This window comes from Pogoniulus pusillus, chromosome 39 (genome assembly GCF_015220805.1).
Source record: "Pogoniulus pusillus isolate bPogPus1 chromosome 39, bPogPus1.pri, whole genome shotgun sequence".
Classification (NCBI taxonomy): Eukaryota; Metazoa; Chordata; class Aves; order Piciformes; family Lybiidae; genus Pogoniulus; species Pogoniulus pusillus.
Window position 1 is genome coordinate 3598186 of NC_087302.1, and position 14684 is coordinate 3612869.

General features: G+C 52.0%; 1 protein-coding gene across 23 annotated transcripts in view; it reads left to right on the forward strand.

Moving 5' to 3' along the window:
- NFASC (neurofascin) overlaps window positions 1–14684 on the forward strand; it is a 157281-nt gene that overhangs the window by 58758 nt on the left and 83839 nt on the right. For 16 of the 23 annotated variants that reach the window (XR_010308811.1, XM_064173663.1, XM_064173671.1 and 13 more), the window contains exons 2-7: window positions 3765–3953; window positions 7781–7798; window positions 8890–8995; window positions 9865–10061; window positions 11740–11862; window positions 12024–12194. Coding sequence is in view for 22 of the 23 variants with exons in the window: in XM_064173663.1 (XP_064029733.1) it covers window positions 3848–3953; window positions 7781–7798; window positions 8890–8995; window positions 9865–10061; window positions 11740–11862; window positions 12024–12194 (721 nt within the window). In the remaining variant the exon portion in view is untranslated. Of the gene's footprint in view, window positions 1–3764; window positions 3954–6961; window positions 7037–7780; window positions 7799–8889; window positions 8996–9864; window positions 10062–11739; window positions 11863–12023; window positions 12195–14684 lie in introns of those variants that run through there. The other 7 variants (XM_064173666.1, XM_064173678.1, XM_064173679.1 and 4 more) reach the window with 2 other exon arrangements.

Sequence of the window (14684 nt, forward strand, 5' to 3'; positions counted from 1 at the left end):
GTTGGTTCAGCTCACAAGTCAGGCTTGTGCTTAGTTAACAGGAAGGCATAAAAGCAGCTGATCTATTACTCATTCGAAGCTGGAAGTGGAGAAACAAAGCCCTTGGAATAAAAAATGCTGCCAAGCAGCTCAAATGAAGGCTACAGATCAAGCTGAGGTCTCCCCTTGGACAGGAAGGCAAAGGAGCAATTGGAAAAGCTTTGTTCAGCATGACCTGATCACAGGGCTGCAGAGTCCTGGACATGACTTTAATTACTGGCCCAGCCCTATAATTATTGTGTCCTTCAGCTGGTTGTGTTGGAACAGCTGGGTTGGAAAATCCTCAGGAGCAGCAAAAAGAAAAGGGAAAAGAAAAAAAGAAAAAGGAGAAGGAAAAAGAAAAGAAAAAGAAGAAAAAGAAAAGATGAAGGGAAAAGAAAATAAGAAGAAAAAGGAAAAGAAGAAGGAAAATGAAAGGAAAAAGAAAAAGGGAAAGGAAAAGGAATAAAAGAAAAAGAAGGAAAAGGAAAAGAAGAAGGAAAGGGAAAGGAAAAAGAAAAAGGGAAAGGAAAAAGAAAAAGGGAAAGGAAGAAGGAAAAAGGAAAGGAAAAAGAAAATAAGAAGGGAAAGGAAAAGAAGAAGGAAAATGAAAGGAAAAAGAAGAAAAAGAAAAGATGAAGGAAAAAATAAGAAGAAAAAGGAAAAGAAGAAGGAAAAGGAAAACAAAAAGAAGAAAAAGAAAAGATGAAGGGAAAAAATAAGAAGAAAAGGGAAAAGAAGAAGGAAAATGAAAGGAAAAGGAAAAAGGGAAAGGGAAAGGAATAAAAGAAAAAGAAGGAAAAGGAAAGGAAAAATAAAAAGGGAAAGGAAAAAGAAAATAAGAAGGGAAAGGAAAAGGAGAAGGAAAAGGAAAGGAAAAAGAAAAAAGGAAAGGAAAAAGGAAAAGGAAAGGAAAAAGAAGAAGGAAAAGGAAAAATTAAAAGGAAAAGGAAAAAGAAAAAGGAAAGTAAGAAGGAAAAGAAAAAGGAAAAGTAAAGGAAAAGGAAAATAAGAAGGAAGAGGAAAAGAAGAGGGAAAATGAAAGGAAAAAGGAAAAGGAAAATAAGAAGATAAGAGAAAGGAAACAGAAGAAGGAAAAGGAAAGGAAAAAGAAAAAGAAGGAAAGGGGAAAATGAAAATGAAAAGGAAAAAGAAAAAGGAAAATAAGAAGGAAAAGGGAAAGGAAAAAGAAAAAGGAAAAGAAGAAGGAAAAGGAAAAGAAGGGAAAGGAAAAAGAAAAAGGAAAAGAAGAAGGAAAAGGAAAAGAAGGGAAAGGAAAAAGAAAAAGGAAAAGAAGAAGGAAAAGGAAAAGAAAAAGGAAATGAAAAATAAGAATGAAGATGAATAGAAGAGGGAAAGGAAAAGGAAAAGGAAAAGGAAAAGGAAAGGAAAAGGAGAAGGAGAAGAATGCCAAAGATGCAAGCAGTGCTCCACTCCCAGCCCCTTCATCTGTTACTGGTGGAACTGGGAGATGCTGGATGCTGAGTTCCTTTGGGTTGTGCCCTGGAGGAGAGGACCTGGAGTGCCTGATCAGAGCCAGGCTGAGCAGTGGGGGAGAAACCACGAAGCAAATCTTGTTCCACATCACAGCAATGGAGAAAGTGTCATTAGGAGATGTCTCACTCGTTCTGGGGTGCATGAAGAGCAATGTGAGCAGCAGGGCAAGGGAAGGTCTCCTTCCCCTCTGCTCTGCCCTGCTGAGGCCACAGCTGGAGTATTGTGCCCAGTTCTGGCTCCTCGGTTCAAGAGAGGAGCAGGGAGCTACAGGAGAGAGTCCAGGGGAGGCTGCAGAGATGCTGAGGGGCCAGGAGCAGCTCTGGGAGGAGCAAAGGCTGAGAGCCTGGAGAAGAGCAGCCCCAGAGGGGATCTGAGCAATGCTCAGCAAGAGCTAGAGGCTGGGGGGCAAGAGACTGGGGCCAGACTCTTGCCAGTGGTGCCCAGGGACAGGGCAAGGGGCAGTGGGCACAAACTGGAAGCCAGGAGGTTCCATCTGACCAGGAGGAGAGAATTCTTTGTTGTGAGGGTGCTGAAGGCCTGGAGCAGCTCTGCAAGGAGCAAAGGCTGAGAGCCCTGGGGCTGAGAGCCTGCAGAAGAGCAGCCCTAGAGGGGATCTGAGCAATGCTCACCAAGAGCTAAAGGCTGGAGGGCAAGAGGCTGGGGCTGGGCTCTTGTCAGTGCTGCCCAGTAGTAGGTACAAAGTGGAGCCCAGGAGGTGCCATCTGAACAGGAGGAGAAACTTGTGTGGTGTGAGGCTGCTGGAAACCTGCAGCAGGCTGCCTAGAGAGGTTGTGGAGTCTCCTTCTCTGCAGAGCTTCCAAGCCCCCCTGCCCACTGTGCTCCTGGGCAAGCTGCTGTGGGTGCCCTGCTTGAGCAGTGGGGCAGGTCTGGATGATCTCCAGAGATGCCTTCCAACTGCCACCACGCTGGGACTCAGGGGTTCTGCCTGGTGCTGGGTTTGAGCCTGCCTGGGGTTCAGCAGAGCTTCCCAGCCCATGTGTCAGGGCTCTTTATTTCCTGTGGCATCTGCTCCACGCTGGCTCCCAGCAGCATTCCCTGTGTTCCCCCAGCCCCTGGCAGCCCTGTGCCCACCAGGTTTTGTCTGGTGTGTTGGGGGGGTATGTGTGTGTGTGTGTGTCCCTTCCCTCCCTCCTGCTCTGCCTTCATCCCAGGCTGGGGAGCAGCTGTAGGGGTGGCAGCCCCCAGGGCTGCAGTGGCTGATTTATGTTTCATGGAGAGGAACTCTCTTTGCCTGCCAAATGGCATCTCCATGCTGCTCCCCTGCCTGGTGCCATCCCACCTGGGTAGAAGCCATCAAGCCAGAGCAGTGAGAACCAGAGCTGGGGATTTTCCACTCTTTGCTGCCCTGGTCTTGTCTCTATTCTTAGCCAAGAGAGCTGTGGGCATGGCTGGTGCCTGGGTATAGCTGTTAGCAAGAGCTGCAGCTCAGCCAGAATGCAACCCTTGCACCACAGCAGCCTTTTTGAGGAGGGGGGGTTTGGGCTACAGGTGGGATCTTTTCACAGAATCATGGAATTGTCACTTTGTTTTGGTTGGAAAAGACCAAAAGACCTTTGAGATCATCAAATCCAACCCTTAACCCAGCACTGCCAGGTCACTGCTAAGCTGTGTCCCTCAGCACCACATCTGCACAGCTTTGAAACCCTCCCCAGAGATGGGGACTCCACCACTGCACCACAGCAGCCTTTTTGAGGGGGGGTTTTGGTCTACAGGTGGGATCATTTCACAGAATCATGGAATTATCACTTGGTTTTGGTTGGAAAAGACCTTTAAGATCACCAAGTCCAACCCTTAACCCAGCAGTGCCAGCTGTGTCCCTCAGCACCACATCTGCACAGCTTTGAGACCCTCCCTAGAGATGGGGACTCCACCACTGGCCTAAGCAGCCTGGTCTAGGGCTTGACCAGCCATGTGGGGAAGAAATTGTTCCTTGTGTCCCAAAAAAAACCTCCCCTGGTGCAGCCTGAGGCCATTTCTTCCTGTCCTGTCCTGTCCTGTCCTGTTCTGTTCTGTCCTGTCCTGTCCTGTCCTGTTCTGTTCTGTCCTGTCCTGTCCTGTCCTGTCCTGTCCTGTCCTGTCCTGTCCTTTTTGCTCTCCCTTTGGTTCTGCACTTAACCTCTGGGCTAATTAAGAGCCAAATAAAAGGTGTGGGTGTGGAAAATGCAAATGGAACCTGGAGAGACCTCAGGAGGTGGCTGAGTGACCACTGCTTTGTGTTTGTTTTGTAGCTGAGGACTCACCTGCATGTGCTGCTGCTCTGCTCACCTCGAGGGACGCCACCGAGGTCCTAAAGCTGCCCAAAGCATCCAGGATGGTCATGTCCAGACAGCAGCTCCCCTGTGCAGCAGCAGCAGCAGCAGCAGCAGCCTTTGCCCTCTGCCTTCACCTCGTCAGCACCATTGAAGTCCCTCTGGATTGTAAGTACTGGAGGGCTGAGACCCCTCTGCTGTGAGGCCAGGCTGAGTTGTTCCAGAGGTTGTTCAGCCTGGAGACCTTCTGCTGGCCTTAAAGAGAGCTGGGGACAGACTTTTGAGCAGGGCCTGTTGGGAATTACAGAATCACAGAGTGAACCAGGTTGGAAAAGACCTCTAGGACCATCAAGTCCAAGCTAGCAGCTAACACCTTCTAATTCACTAACCCCTGGCACTGAGTGCCTCATGCAGCCTCCTTTTAAACACCTCCAGGGATGGGGACTCCACCACCTCCCTGGGCAGCCCATTCCAGTGCCAATCTCTCTTGCTGGGAAGAGCTTCTTACTAACATCCAGCCTAGACCTGCCCTGGCACAGCTTCAGCCTCTGTCCTCTTGTTCTGTTGCTGGCTGCCTGGCAGCAGAGCCCAACCCCACCTGGCTACAGCCTCCCTGCAGGCAGCTGCAGGCAGCAATGAGCTCTGCCCTGAGCCTCCTCTGCTGCAGGCTGCACCCCCCCAGCTCCCTCAGCCTCTCCTCACAGGGCTCTGCTCCAGGCCCCTCCCCAGCCTTGCTGCCCTTCTCCAAACACCTTCCAGCACCTCAGCATCTCTCTGCAATGGAGGAGCCCAGAACTGGGCACAGCACTCCAGGGGTGGCCTGAGCAGTGCTGAGCACAGGGGCAAGACTGCCCTGCTCCTGCTGGAAAGGACAAGGCTGGAAAGGACAAGGAGAGGATGGAAAGGACAAGAAGGGGCTGGTTTGCAACTAAACAGAGGAAGATTCAGGCTGGAGAGAAGGGAGAATTTGCTTTGCACTGAGGGTGGTGAGAGCCTGGCCCTGGTTGCCCAGAGAGGTAGGAGATGTCCCCTTGCAGGGCAGGGCTGGTTGGGGGCTCAGAGCAACCTGCTGTAGCAGACCAGCACCTGGGGAATGCAGCACTTGTTTGAATGCCCTTAGAGGGGAGGTTGGGTTCGTACTGTGAGCTGCTCAACCACTGGACTGGAAACCAGTTTCATAATTTCTTTGTGTCCCAACTTCCTCCCAGAGCAGCTATTAATAACAATCAGCCCTGTGGCTGCAGGGAATCTCTTCTGACAGAGCAAGGCACAGAAAGCATCCACAGCAGAGCAGCCAGAGATAAAGCTCAGCTCTCTCTGCTGGGCTCTCAACCCAGGCTGAAAGGTTGCTAGCAGTGATTTCTACCCTCTGGCTTGTGCTGGCTGGAGCTGTGGTACCTCAGCTGAGCCCTGGTTCTGAGCAGGGAAATGGGGAGGAGGGAAATGGAGGCAGAGGAGAAATATGGGAGGATAAATGTTGGAGAATGGGTGAGAAAGCTCTGGTCTGGGGAGGGGGATAAATGCTGCTGGTACCTGAAAGCATAAGGAAGGGGACCCAGACTGGAGTTCTTGCTCTGCTCCATTTCACAGCATTAGGATCATAGAAGGGTTTGGGTTGGAAGGGACCTTAAAGACCAAAGGATCTCAGAATGATTTGGCTTGAAGAGGACCTCTGGAGATCATCCAGTCCAACCCCCCTGCCAGAGCAGGCTCAGCCAGAGCAGGCTCAGCCAGAGCAGGTTGCACAGGATGGTGCCCAGATGGGTTTGGAGTGATTCAAGAGATGGAGACTCCTCTTTGGGCAGCCTGTTCCAGTGCTCCACCACCCTTAAAGTGAAGAACTTCCTCTTCATGCTTAGATGGAACTTCTTGTGTTCAACTTTGTGCCCATTACCTCTTGTCACAAACAGAATTGTCTGAGTTGGAAGAGACCTTTAAGACCATCAGGGTCCAACCATCAACCCAGCACTGTCAGGGTACCACTAAACCATGGCCCTCAACATCACATCTCTACAGCTCTGAAACCCCTTCCAGAGATGGAGACTCCCCCACTGCCCTGGGCAGCCTGCTCCAGGGCTTAGCAACCCTTTGGGGGAAGAAATTGTTCCTCCTGTCCAACCCAAATCTTCCCTGGAGTCTGTTTCATTTTGTCCTGTCACTTGACAGTTGGAAGAAGAGCCTGGTCCCCACCCCAGCCCAATCTCCTTTCAGGGAGCTGTAAAGAGCAATGGAGATCTCCTCTCAACCTCCTTTGCTCCAAACCAAACACCCTCAATTCACTCAGCTGCTCCCTCCCCAGCCCTGCTCTCCAGGCCCTTCACCAGTTTCATTGCCCTTTTCTGGTCTCACTCCAGCACCTCAATGTCCTTTTAGTATGAGGGGCCCAAAACTGATCCCAGTACTTGAGGTGAAGCCTCACCAGTGCCCAGGGCATGGACCCAAACAGGCTCTCTGCTCCTGCTGATTCAAGCCAGGATGCTCTTGGCATCTGCCTTGGCTCTTGTCCTGTTGCTGGGCACCACCTGGGGGGAATAAAAATGGCCTCAAAGATAATCTAGTTCCAGGCCACACAAGGCAGGGAGGTCTTGTGCTGGACCAGCTTGCTCAAAGCCTCCTCCAGCCTCACTTTGAACACTTCTAGGCTTGGAGCATCCACAGCTTCTCTGGGCAACCTGTTCCAGTGCCTCAGCACCCTCGTGGGGATGAATTTCTTCCATGTGGCTGATCTAAATCCAGCTTCTTCCACAACTCTAAATGCCAAGATTTGTTTCCCTAGAGTCAGTCCTGCAACCCCCCTGGGGGACTCTTGCTCCCAGCAGTGGGGATGTTCTCTGGTGGTTCCTTCAGGTCTGGCTTTGTTGGCATCTCTGACATCCCAGAAATGCAAGCAGCTGGCATGGGAGTGCAGGTGGGGAGGAGGGAAGGGCTCTGGACACAGCTGCCTGCTGCTGCTCCTGGAGCTTTGCATCAGGAAAGGAACAATTTTGCTCCTTCAGGGGAACCTGACCTTGGAGAAGTAAGAGAAATGCTGACAGCTGCTGGAGAAAGGCTCAAGCAGCCTGCAGCAGCTGCCCAGCTCTCAGCTCTGCTGACTTTGAGCAGCACTTTAAAAGCCAATCAGAGCTTTCTCAGGCACAAATTAGCCTCTGGCTCAGCTGGGACTCAGAGCAAGCTTGGCCATGGGGAAGAGAGGAACGTGTCTAAATCCTGCAGGTGACCTCCTGGACCCACAGAGCCCCCAGCACCTGCAGGTATGACCACAGCAAAGGCCACCCAAGGACCCTCTGCTCTCTTTTTGTTCTTTGCCCTTAAACCTCCTTGCTGCAGGAGCAACTGGCAGCTAGCAGGACCCCACAGCAGCAGCTTCTCCCATGTGGACAGCAAAGAAGGTAGCTCAGAAGGGTCAGGAGGATGAGCAGAGGGATGGAGCTGCTCTGCTGTGGGGAGAGACTGAGAGAGTTGAGACTGTGCAGGCTGGAGAGGAAAAGGCTCCCAGGTGAGCTTCTTGTGACCCTTCAGTAGCTGAAGGGGGCAACAAGAAAGCTGGGGAGGGACTTTTGAGGCTGTGAGGGAGTGTCAGGAGTGGGGGGAATGGAGCAAAGGTGGAGGTGGGGAGAGTGAGGCTGGAGGTGAGGAGGAAGTTGTTGAGCAGGAGAGTGGTGAGAGGCTGGAATGGGTTGCCCAGGGAGGGGGTTGAGGCCCCATGGCTGGAGGTGTTTGAGGCCAGGCTGGCTGAGGCTGTGTGCAGCCTGCTCTAGGGTAGGGTGTCCCTGGGCATGGCAGGGGGTTGGAACTGGCTGCTCCTTGTGCTCCCTTCCAACCCTGACTGCTTCTGTGATGACTCTAAAATGGTTTGGCTTGCACCATGGTCTGTGTGTGGTGTTTGCAGGCTCCTCAGTGCCTCTGCCTGCCTGTGTGGGTGAGGCCAGATGAGTTTGCTCCTCAATTAACCTTTTCTCTTTTCCCTCACCATGCTTGCACTTGGGGATTAACAGCAAATATTCAGAGTGAATGTAAGTGTGCTCCTCACCCCCTGCATGGTCTGAACAGGGCATGAGGGCTCCATCCTGAGCAGGGGGGAAGGATTCATCCTCAGCAGGGGGGGCTGGGCATGGCTGTCCTGGGCACACAGTGTCCTACATCACCCACTTGAGTGCCAGGGCTGGCCAGAGCCAGGACAAGCCACTCCTGCATGGGTAGGAGAGGTGCAGGAGCATCCTGGGAGGAGTCCTTTGGTTGTGATGCTGTCCCTGGACTGGGTCTAGCAGCAGAAAGTGTCTCTGTGGGGTGCAGAAGTTGCTTCTGCAGGGGGGGTCTAATTGCTAAGGGCACATCTCAGGGCAGAGCAAATCCTCTGCCTTGCATGAGCTCCTGTGCCAAGATGAGTTCCATGGACTGATGGGCAGCATGGCAGGCTCTGTCCTCAGTGCCACTGCTGTGCCCTTTTGGGGTAAAGCTGGCAGGTCATGAGCTCCTGTGCCAAGATGAGCTCCATGGACTGATGGGCAGCATGGCAGGCTCTGTCCTCAGTGCCACTGCTGTGCCCTTTTGGGGTAAAGCTTGCAGGTCATGAGCACCTGTGCCAAGATGAGCTCCATGGACTGATGGGCAGTATGGCAGGCTCTGTCCTCAGTGCCACTGCTGTGCCCTTTTGGGGTAAAGCTGGCAGGTCATGAGCTCCTTTCTGGCACTGGCACTACTTGTAAAGGTCTCACAGCAGCTCTTTCTCCTTGTCCCAGCCACAACCCTTCTGGAGGTGCACTGCCAGGATGCCTTTTGGTCCAGTTCAACCAACCTGCAGTAGCAGGAGGATGGATGGACCTGTGGCATCTCTTAATGAGATCAAGATACTGAGTGGGGAAAGGGCTTGCTGGCACCAAAAGGGAGTCCAAGCAGTGCCAGTGGTCCAAGAGGTGATGAGCAGCAGACCCACACAGCTGCTCATACTGATTACCTCAGGTGCTGGAGGGCTTTAAAACACAAATTGCACACCCAGCCCGGGGAAGAAGCTGAAATCCCATCAGGATCTGCTGCAGGATGGCAGAGAGGGGATTCCCCCCTCCTCACACAACCCTCTCCTGATGGCTGTTCCTTTGCTCTGCAGTGCCTCAGCCCCCCACAATCACCAAGCAGTCTGTGAAGGACTACATTGTCGACCCAAGGGATGACATCTTCATTGAATGTGAAGCCAAAGGGAACCCAGTTCCCACGTAAGTGCACCTCCAGCCCTTCCCTCACTGAAGCTCTGCTGTTCCTTCACAGCTGGCTGTGGAGGAGCTGCCCTCTGCCCAAGCTGTGCCACCTCTGCCAGCAGCTGTTGGCTGGCACAGAAACACAGAGTGACCCAGGTTGGAGAAGATCTCTGAGATCATCCAGTCCAACCTAGCATCCAACACCTTCTATTGAACTAACCCCTGGCACTAAGTGCCTCATGCAGCCTCCTCTTCACCTCCAAGGATGGGGATTCCATCACCTCCCTGGGCATAGAATCAGGCAGGTTGGCAGAGAGCTCCAAGCTCAGCCAGCCCAACCTAGCACCCAGCCCTGCCCAACCAACCACACCATGGCACTAAGTGCCCCAGCCAGGCTTGGCTGCAACACCTCCAGCCACAGCCACTCCACCACCTCCCTGGGCAGCCCATTCCAGTGCCAATCACTCTCTCTGACAACAACTTCCTCCTCACATCCAGCCTAGACCTCCCCTGGCACAGCTTCAGCCTCTGTCCCCTTGTTCTGTTGCTGGCTGCCTGGCAGCAGAGCCCAACCCCACCTGGCTACAGCCTCCCTGCAGGCAGCTGCAGGCAGCAATGAGCTCTGCCCTGAGCCTCCTCTGCTGCAGGCTGCACCCCCCCAGCTCCCTCAGCCTCTCCTCACAGGGCTGTGCTCCAGGCCCCTCCCCAGCCTTGCTGCCCTTCTCCAAACACCTCCCAGCACCTCAACATCTTCCTTAAACCAGGGGGTCCCCAGAACTGGACACAGCACTCCAGGGGTGGCCTGAGCAGCACAGCACAGGCAAGGCTGTGGCTGGGCAGATGCTTTCCACGGTGCCAAACCCAACCTCTCCCCCTCATGCTTGCAGCTTCTCCTGGACACGGAATGGGAAGTTCTTCAACGTGGCCAAGGACCCCAGGGTGTCGATGCGGCGGCGGTCGGGGACTTTGGTCATCGACTTCCACAGCGGGGGGCGCCCGGACGACTACGAGGGCGAGTATCAGTGCTTCGCCCGCAACGACTACGGCACTGCCCTCTCCAGCAAGATCCACCTCCAGGTCTCCAGTGAGTGCCGGCGGCAGCCCCGGGGACGGCAGCGCTGCCTGCGCCCTGCGAGGTCTTGCGAGCAGGGCAGGGAGTTGGGAGGTGCCCCCTGCGGAAGGGAAGGCTCCGGGCGCAGCTCAGAGCTGCCCTCCTGCTGCAGGGAGAGGGCTGCGGGGAGGCTGTTGGCAAAGGGACTCAGCTACGGGAGGTGAGGACAGCAGTTATGAGCTGGGGAGGGGCTTTCTATGAGGGTTTCTAGTGATGGAATAGAGAATAGAATGGAATAGAGAATAGAATAGAATAGAGAATAGAATAGAGAATAGAATAGAGACTAGAATAGAGACTAGAGACTAGAATAGAGACTAGAGACTAGAATAGAGACTAGAATAGAGACTAGAGACTAGAATAGAGACTAGAATGGAATAGACTAGAATAGAAAATAGACTAGAATAGGAAATAGAAGAGAATAGAAAATCAAATAGAGAATAGAATGGAATAGACTAGAATAGAGTAGAATGGAATAGAAAATAGTATGGAATATAATGGAGTAGAAAATAAAATGGAGTAGAAAATAGAATGGAGTAGAACAGAATAGCAAATAGCATAGAATAGAATAGAATGGAATAGACTAGAGTAGAATGGAATAGAAAATAGAATAGAATGGAACAGAATAGAATAGAAAATAGAATGTAATAGAAAATAGAATAGAGTAGGACAGGATAGAACAGAACAGAAAATAGCATAGAATATAATGGAATAGAATAGAAAATAGCATCGAATAGAATAGAAAATAGAATAGAATAGAAAATAGAATAGAATAGAAAATAGAATATAATAGAAAATAGAATAGAGTAGAACAGAATAGAAAATAGCATAGCATAAAATAGAATGGAATAGAAAATAGCATAGAATGGAACAGAAAATAGAATAGAATATAAAATAGAATAGAGTAGATCAGAATAGAAAATAGCATAGAATAGAATAGGATGGAATAGACTAGAGTAGAACAGAATAGAAAATAGCATCGAATAGAATAGAACAGAATAGAATAGAAAATAGAATATAATAGAAAATAGAATAGAGTAGAACAGAATAGAAAATAGCATAGCATAAAATAGAATGGAATAGAATAGAAAATAGCATAGAATGGAACAGAAAATAGAATAGAATAGAAAATAGAATAGAGTAGAACAGAATAGAAAACAACATAGCATAAAATAGAATAGAATAGAAAACAGCATAGAATGGAATAGAAAATAGAATATAATAGAATAGAAAATAACATAGCATAAAATAGAATGGAATAGAATAGAATAGAAAATAGCATAGAATGGAATAGAAAATAGAATAGTATAGAAAATAGAATAGAGTAGAACAGAATAGAAAATAGCATAGCATAGAATGGAATAGAGTAGAATAGAATAGAAAATAGTCTAGAATGGAATAGACTAGACTAGAGCAGAATAGGCTAGAAAATAGCCTAGAACAGCATGGAATAAAGTAGACTAAAACAGAAAATAGCATAGAATAGAAAATAGAATGGAATAGAATGGCAAATTCTCCACGTGGGTTTAGGGGAGCCTTGCACAGATAGAACCAAAGCTGGCATGGAGGCTGCTCCATTGAAACCAGGCCAGGCCCCCTGGGAAGGGCTCTGCACCCTCCCTTCCTCACCTGCTGCCTGTCCTTCTCCTGGCAGAGTCTCCCCTGTGGCCCAAGGAGAAGGTGGATGTGATCGAGGTGGACGAAGGTGCTCCACTCAGCCTGCAGTGCAACCCACCACCTGGCCTCCCCCCTCCTGTCATCTTCTGGATGAGCAGCTGTGAGTTGGGGGGAACCTCCTTAAACTGCCTGTGCTTGGGGTTGGTGCTGCTGGTCCAGAGCCTGGAGGCACCCAGCCGCGGCTCGGCTCCAGGGCTCCTCCTTTCCACAGCCCCCCACGGGAGCATCTGACCTGTTCTGAGTGTCTCTCCTCCTCTGCAGCCATGGAGCCCATCCAGCAGGACAAACGTGTCTCCCAGGGCCAGAATGGGGACCTCTACTTCTCCAATGTCATTCTGCAGGATGCCCAGACTGACTACAGCTGCAACGCTCGCTTCCACTTCACCCACACCATCCAGCAGAAAAACCCCTACACCCTCAAGGTGAAAACCAGTAAGTGTCATGCTGCTCACTCAGGGTGAGTCTTTCTGGGCAGGGTTTTCCTCTCAGATGCCTTCTTTCTGCCCTTGGTGGCACTGAGACCTCCCAGGGAGGGGAATAGCTTCCTTTTGTGTGGTTTAGGGTACTACAAGAACCAGTTTGGCTGAGGAGTGATGGTCCTCGGGTGGTCAACCTGGCAGGGAGAGGTGGCTGGTGAGGGGAATGTGACTCTGCTCTTGTGAGATCCCCACATCGAGTGTTTCACCCAGTTCTGGTGTCCCCAGAAGCAAACAGAGCTGCTGGAGTGAAGCTGGAGGAGGCCACAGAGGTGATCCAAGGGTCGGAGCAGCTCTGCTGTGAGGACAGGTTGAGGGTGCTGGGGGTGTGCAGCCTGGAGAGAAGGCTCCAGGGGGACATCAGAAGTGTTTGCCAAGAGCTGAAAGGATCCTGCAGGAAGGCTGCAGAGAGACTTTTCCTGGGAAAAAGGACAGAGAGGCAGGCCAAGGAGAAATGGTTTAAAGCTGAGGAAGAGCAGGGTTAGACTGGAGCTGAGCAAGAAGTTCTTCAGTAGGAGGGTGGTGAGAGACTGGCACAGGCTGCCCAGGGAGGCTGTGGCTGCCTCTTCTCCATAGGTGTCCTAGGCCAGGTCAAATGAGGCCTTCAGCAGCTGAGTCTGGTTGAGAGGTATCCCTGCCCATGGTGGGGAGGCTGCAGTGGATGCTCCCTGAGGTCCCTTCCACCCTGAGCCATTCTGCAAGTCTATGATCCCAGAGCTTTGCTTCATCACGGGCTGAGGCTCTGCAGAGGGAGCTTGCTGCAGGTGTTGCTAAGTCCAAGTGTCTGGGATAGGCTGGGAAGTACTTCAGCAGAGGTTGGGGCATTGCCTTCCTTACACCAAGTGATCGTTCTCTAGTTTGAAAGGCTGGAGGTGGCCTTGGTTTGCTCCAGGCTTAGCTTTAGCTGCTGGTGCTGCACAAGGGGACTGGGTCTGTGTCCACCTTACACAGCCCAGGGTTTACCTAGTGCCCAGGACCTGCTGCTTAGCTGCTCTCTGGGAGCCTTTGGGATCTGACCAGGTCCAGGTGGCTTAGGGCAGCCAACAGCCTCAGTGTCACCAGCATGGCCATGCTCAGGGCAGCCTCAGTGTCACCAGCATGGCCATGCTCAGGGCAGCCAGCAGCCTCAGTGTCACCAGCATGGCCATGCTCAGGGCAGCCTCAGTGTCACCAGCATGGCCATGCTCAGGGCAGCCTCAGTGTCACCAGCATGGCCATGCTCAGGGCAGCCTCATTGTCACCAGCATGGCCATGCTCAGGGCAGCCAGCAGGCTCAGTGTCACCAGCATGGCCATGCTCAGAGCAGCCAGCAGGCTCAGTGTCACCAGCATGGCCATGCTCAGGGCAGCCAGCAGGCTCAGTGTCACCAGCATGGCCATGCTCAGGGCAGCCAGCAGGCTCAGTGTCACCAGCATGGCCATGCTCAGGGCAGCCAGCAGGCTCAGTGTCACCAGCATGGCCATGCTCAGAGCAGCCAGCAGGCTCAGTGTCACCATGGGGAAGACATCCCTGCAGGGGGGCAGGAGGAGCATGTGTGTGGCTCTTTTCCCAGCCAAAGGACTCAGTGCTTCTGTGCTTGTCAAGCTCTGGAGAAATCCTGGAGGATTTCTGTGCAGAGGCAAGCAGCTCCTCCTGCTGCTCTTGGATGCCACCACAGCCCTTTGCTCCTGGGCTTCCAGTGATGCTGGAGCCTCTCTTTAAGTTTTCCTTGCCATCCTCTGCTGTGCTATCAGATGCAAACACCACCCCAGGAGCCCCCTAGAGACCCTTCCCAATTAAAGAACTCAGGCCCTAATTGCTCCTCTGTTAGGACACAAAGCATCCTTTATGCCTGCAGTGCTCAAAGGACACCTGCTTGAGTTTGGCTCCAGATGTTCAACCATCAGGTTGAGCTTGAGCCAGAAATGTGCTCTGGTGGCCAGCAGGGCCAGTGCCATCCTGGGGTGGATTAGAAGGGCTGTGGTTAGAAGGTCAAGAGAGGTTCTCCTGCTCCTCTGCTCTGCCCTGCTGAGGCCACATCTGCAATACTGTGTCCAGTTCTGGGCCTCCCAGGCCAAGAAGGACCTCAGAGAACTGCTGGAGAGAGTCCAGCACAGAGCCACAGAGATGCTGCAGGGAAGGGAACAGCTCTGTTAGGAGCAGAGCCTGAGGGAGCTGGGGCTGGGAGCTTGGAGCAGAGCAGCTGAGAGGTGACCTCAGCAATGGCTCTAAAGATGTGCAGGTGAGTGGCAGAGGCTGGGGCCAGGCTGTGCTGGGGGATGCCCAATGCCAGGGCAAGGGGCAGTGGTGGAAGCTGAGGCAGAGGAAGCTCCATGGAAAGATGAGGAGGAATTTTTTGCCTGTGAGGGTGCCAGAGCCTGGCACAGGCTGCCCAGGGGGGCTGTGGAGTCTCCCTCTCTGGAGATATCCAAACCCCTCCTGGCTGTGTTCTGTGTGACCTGCTCTG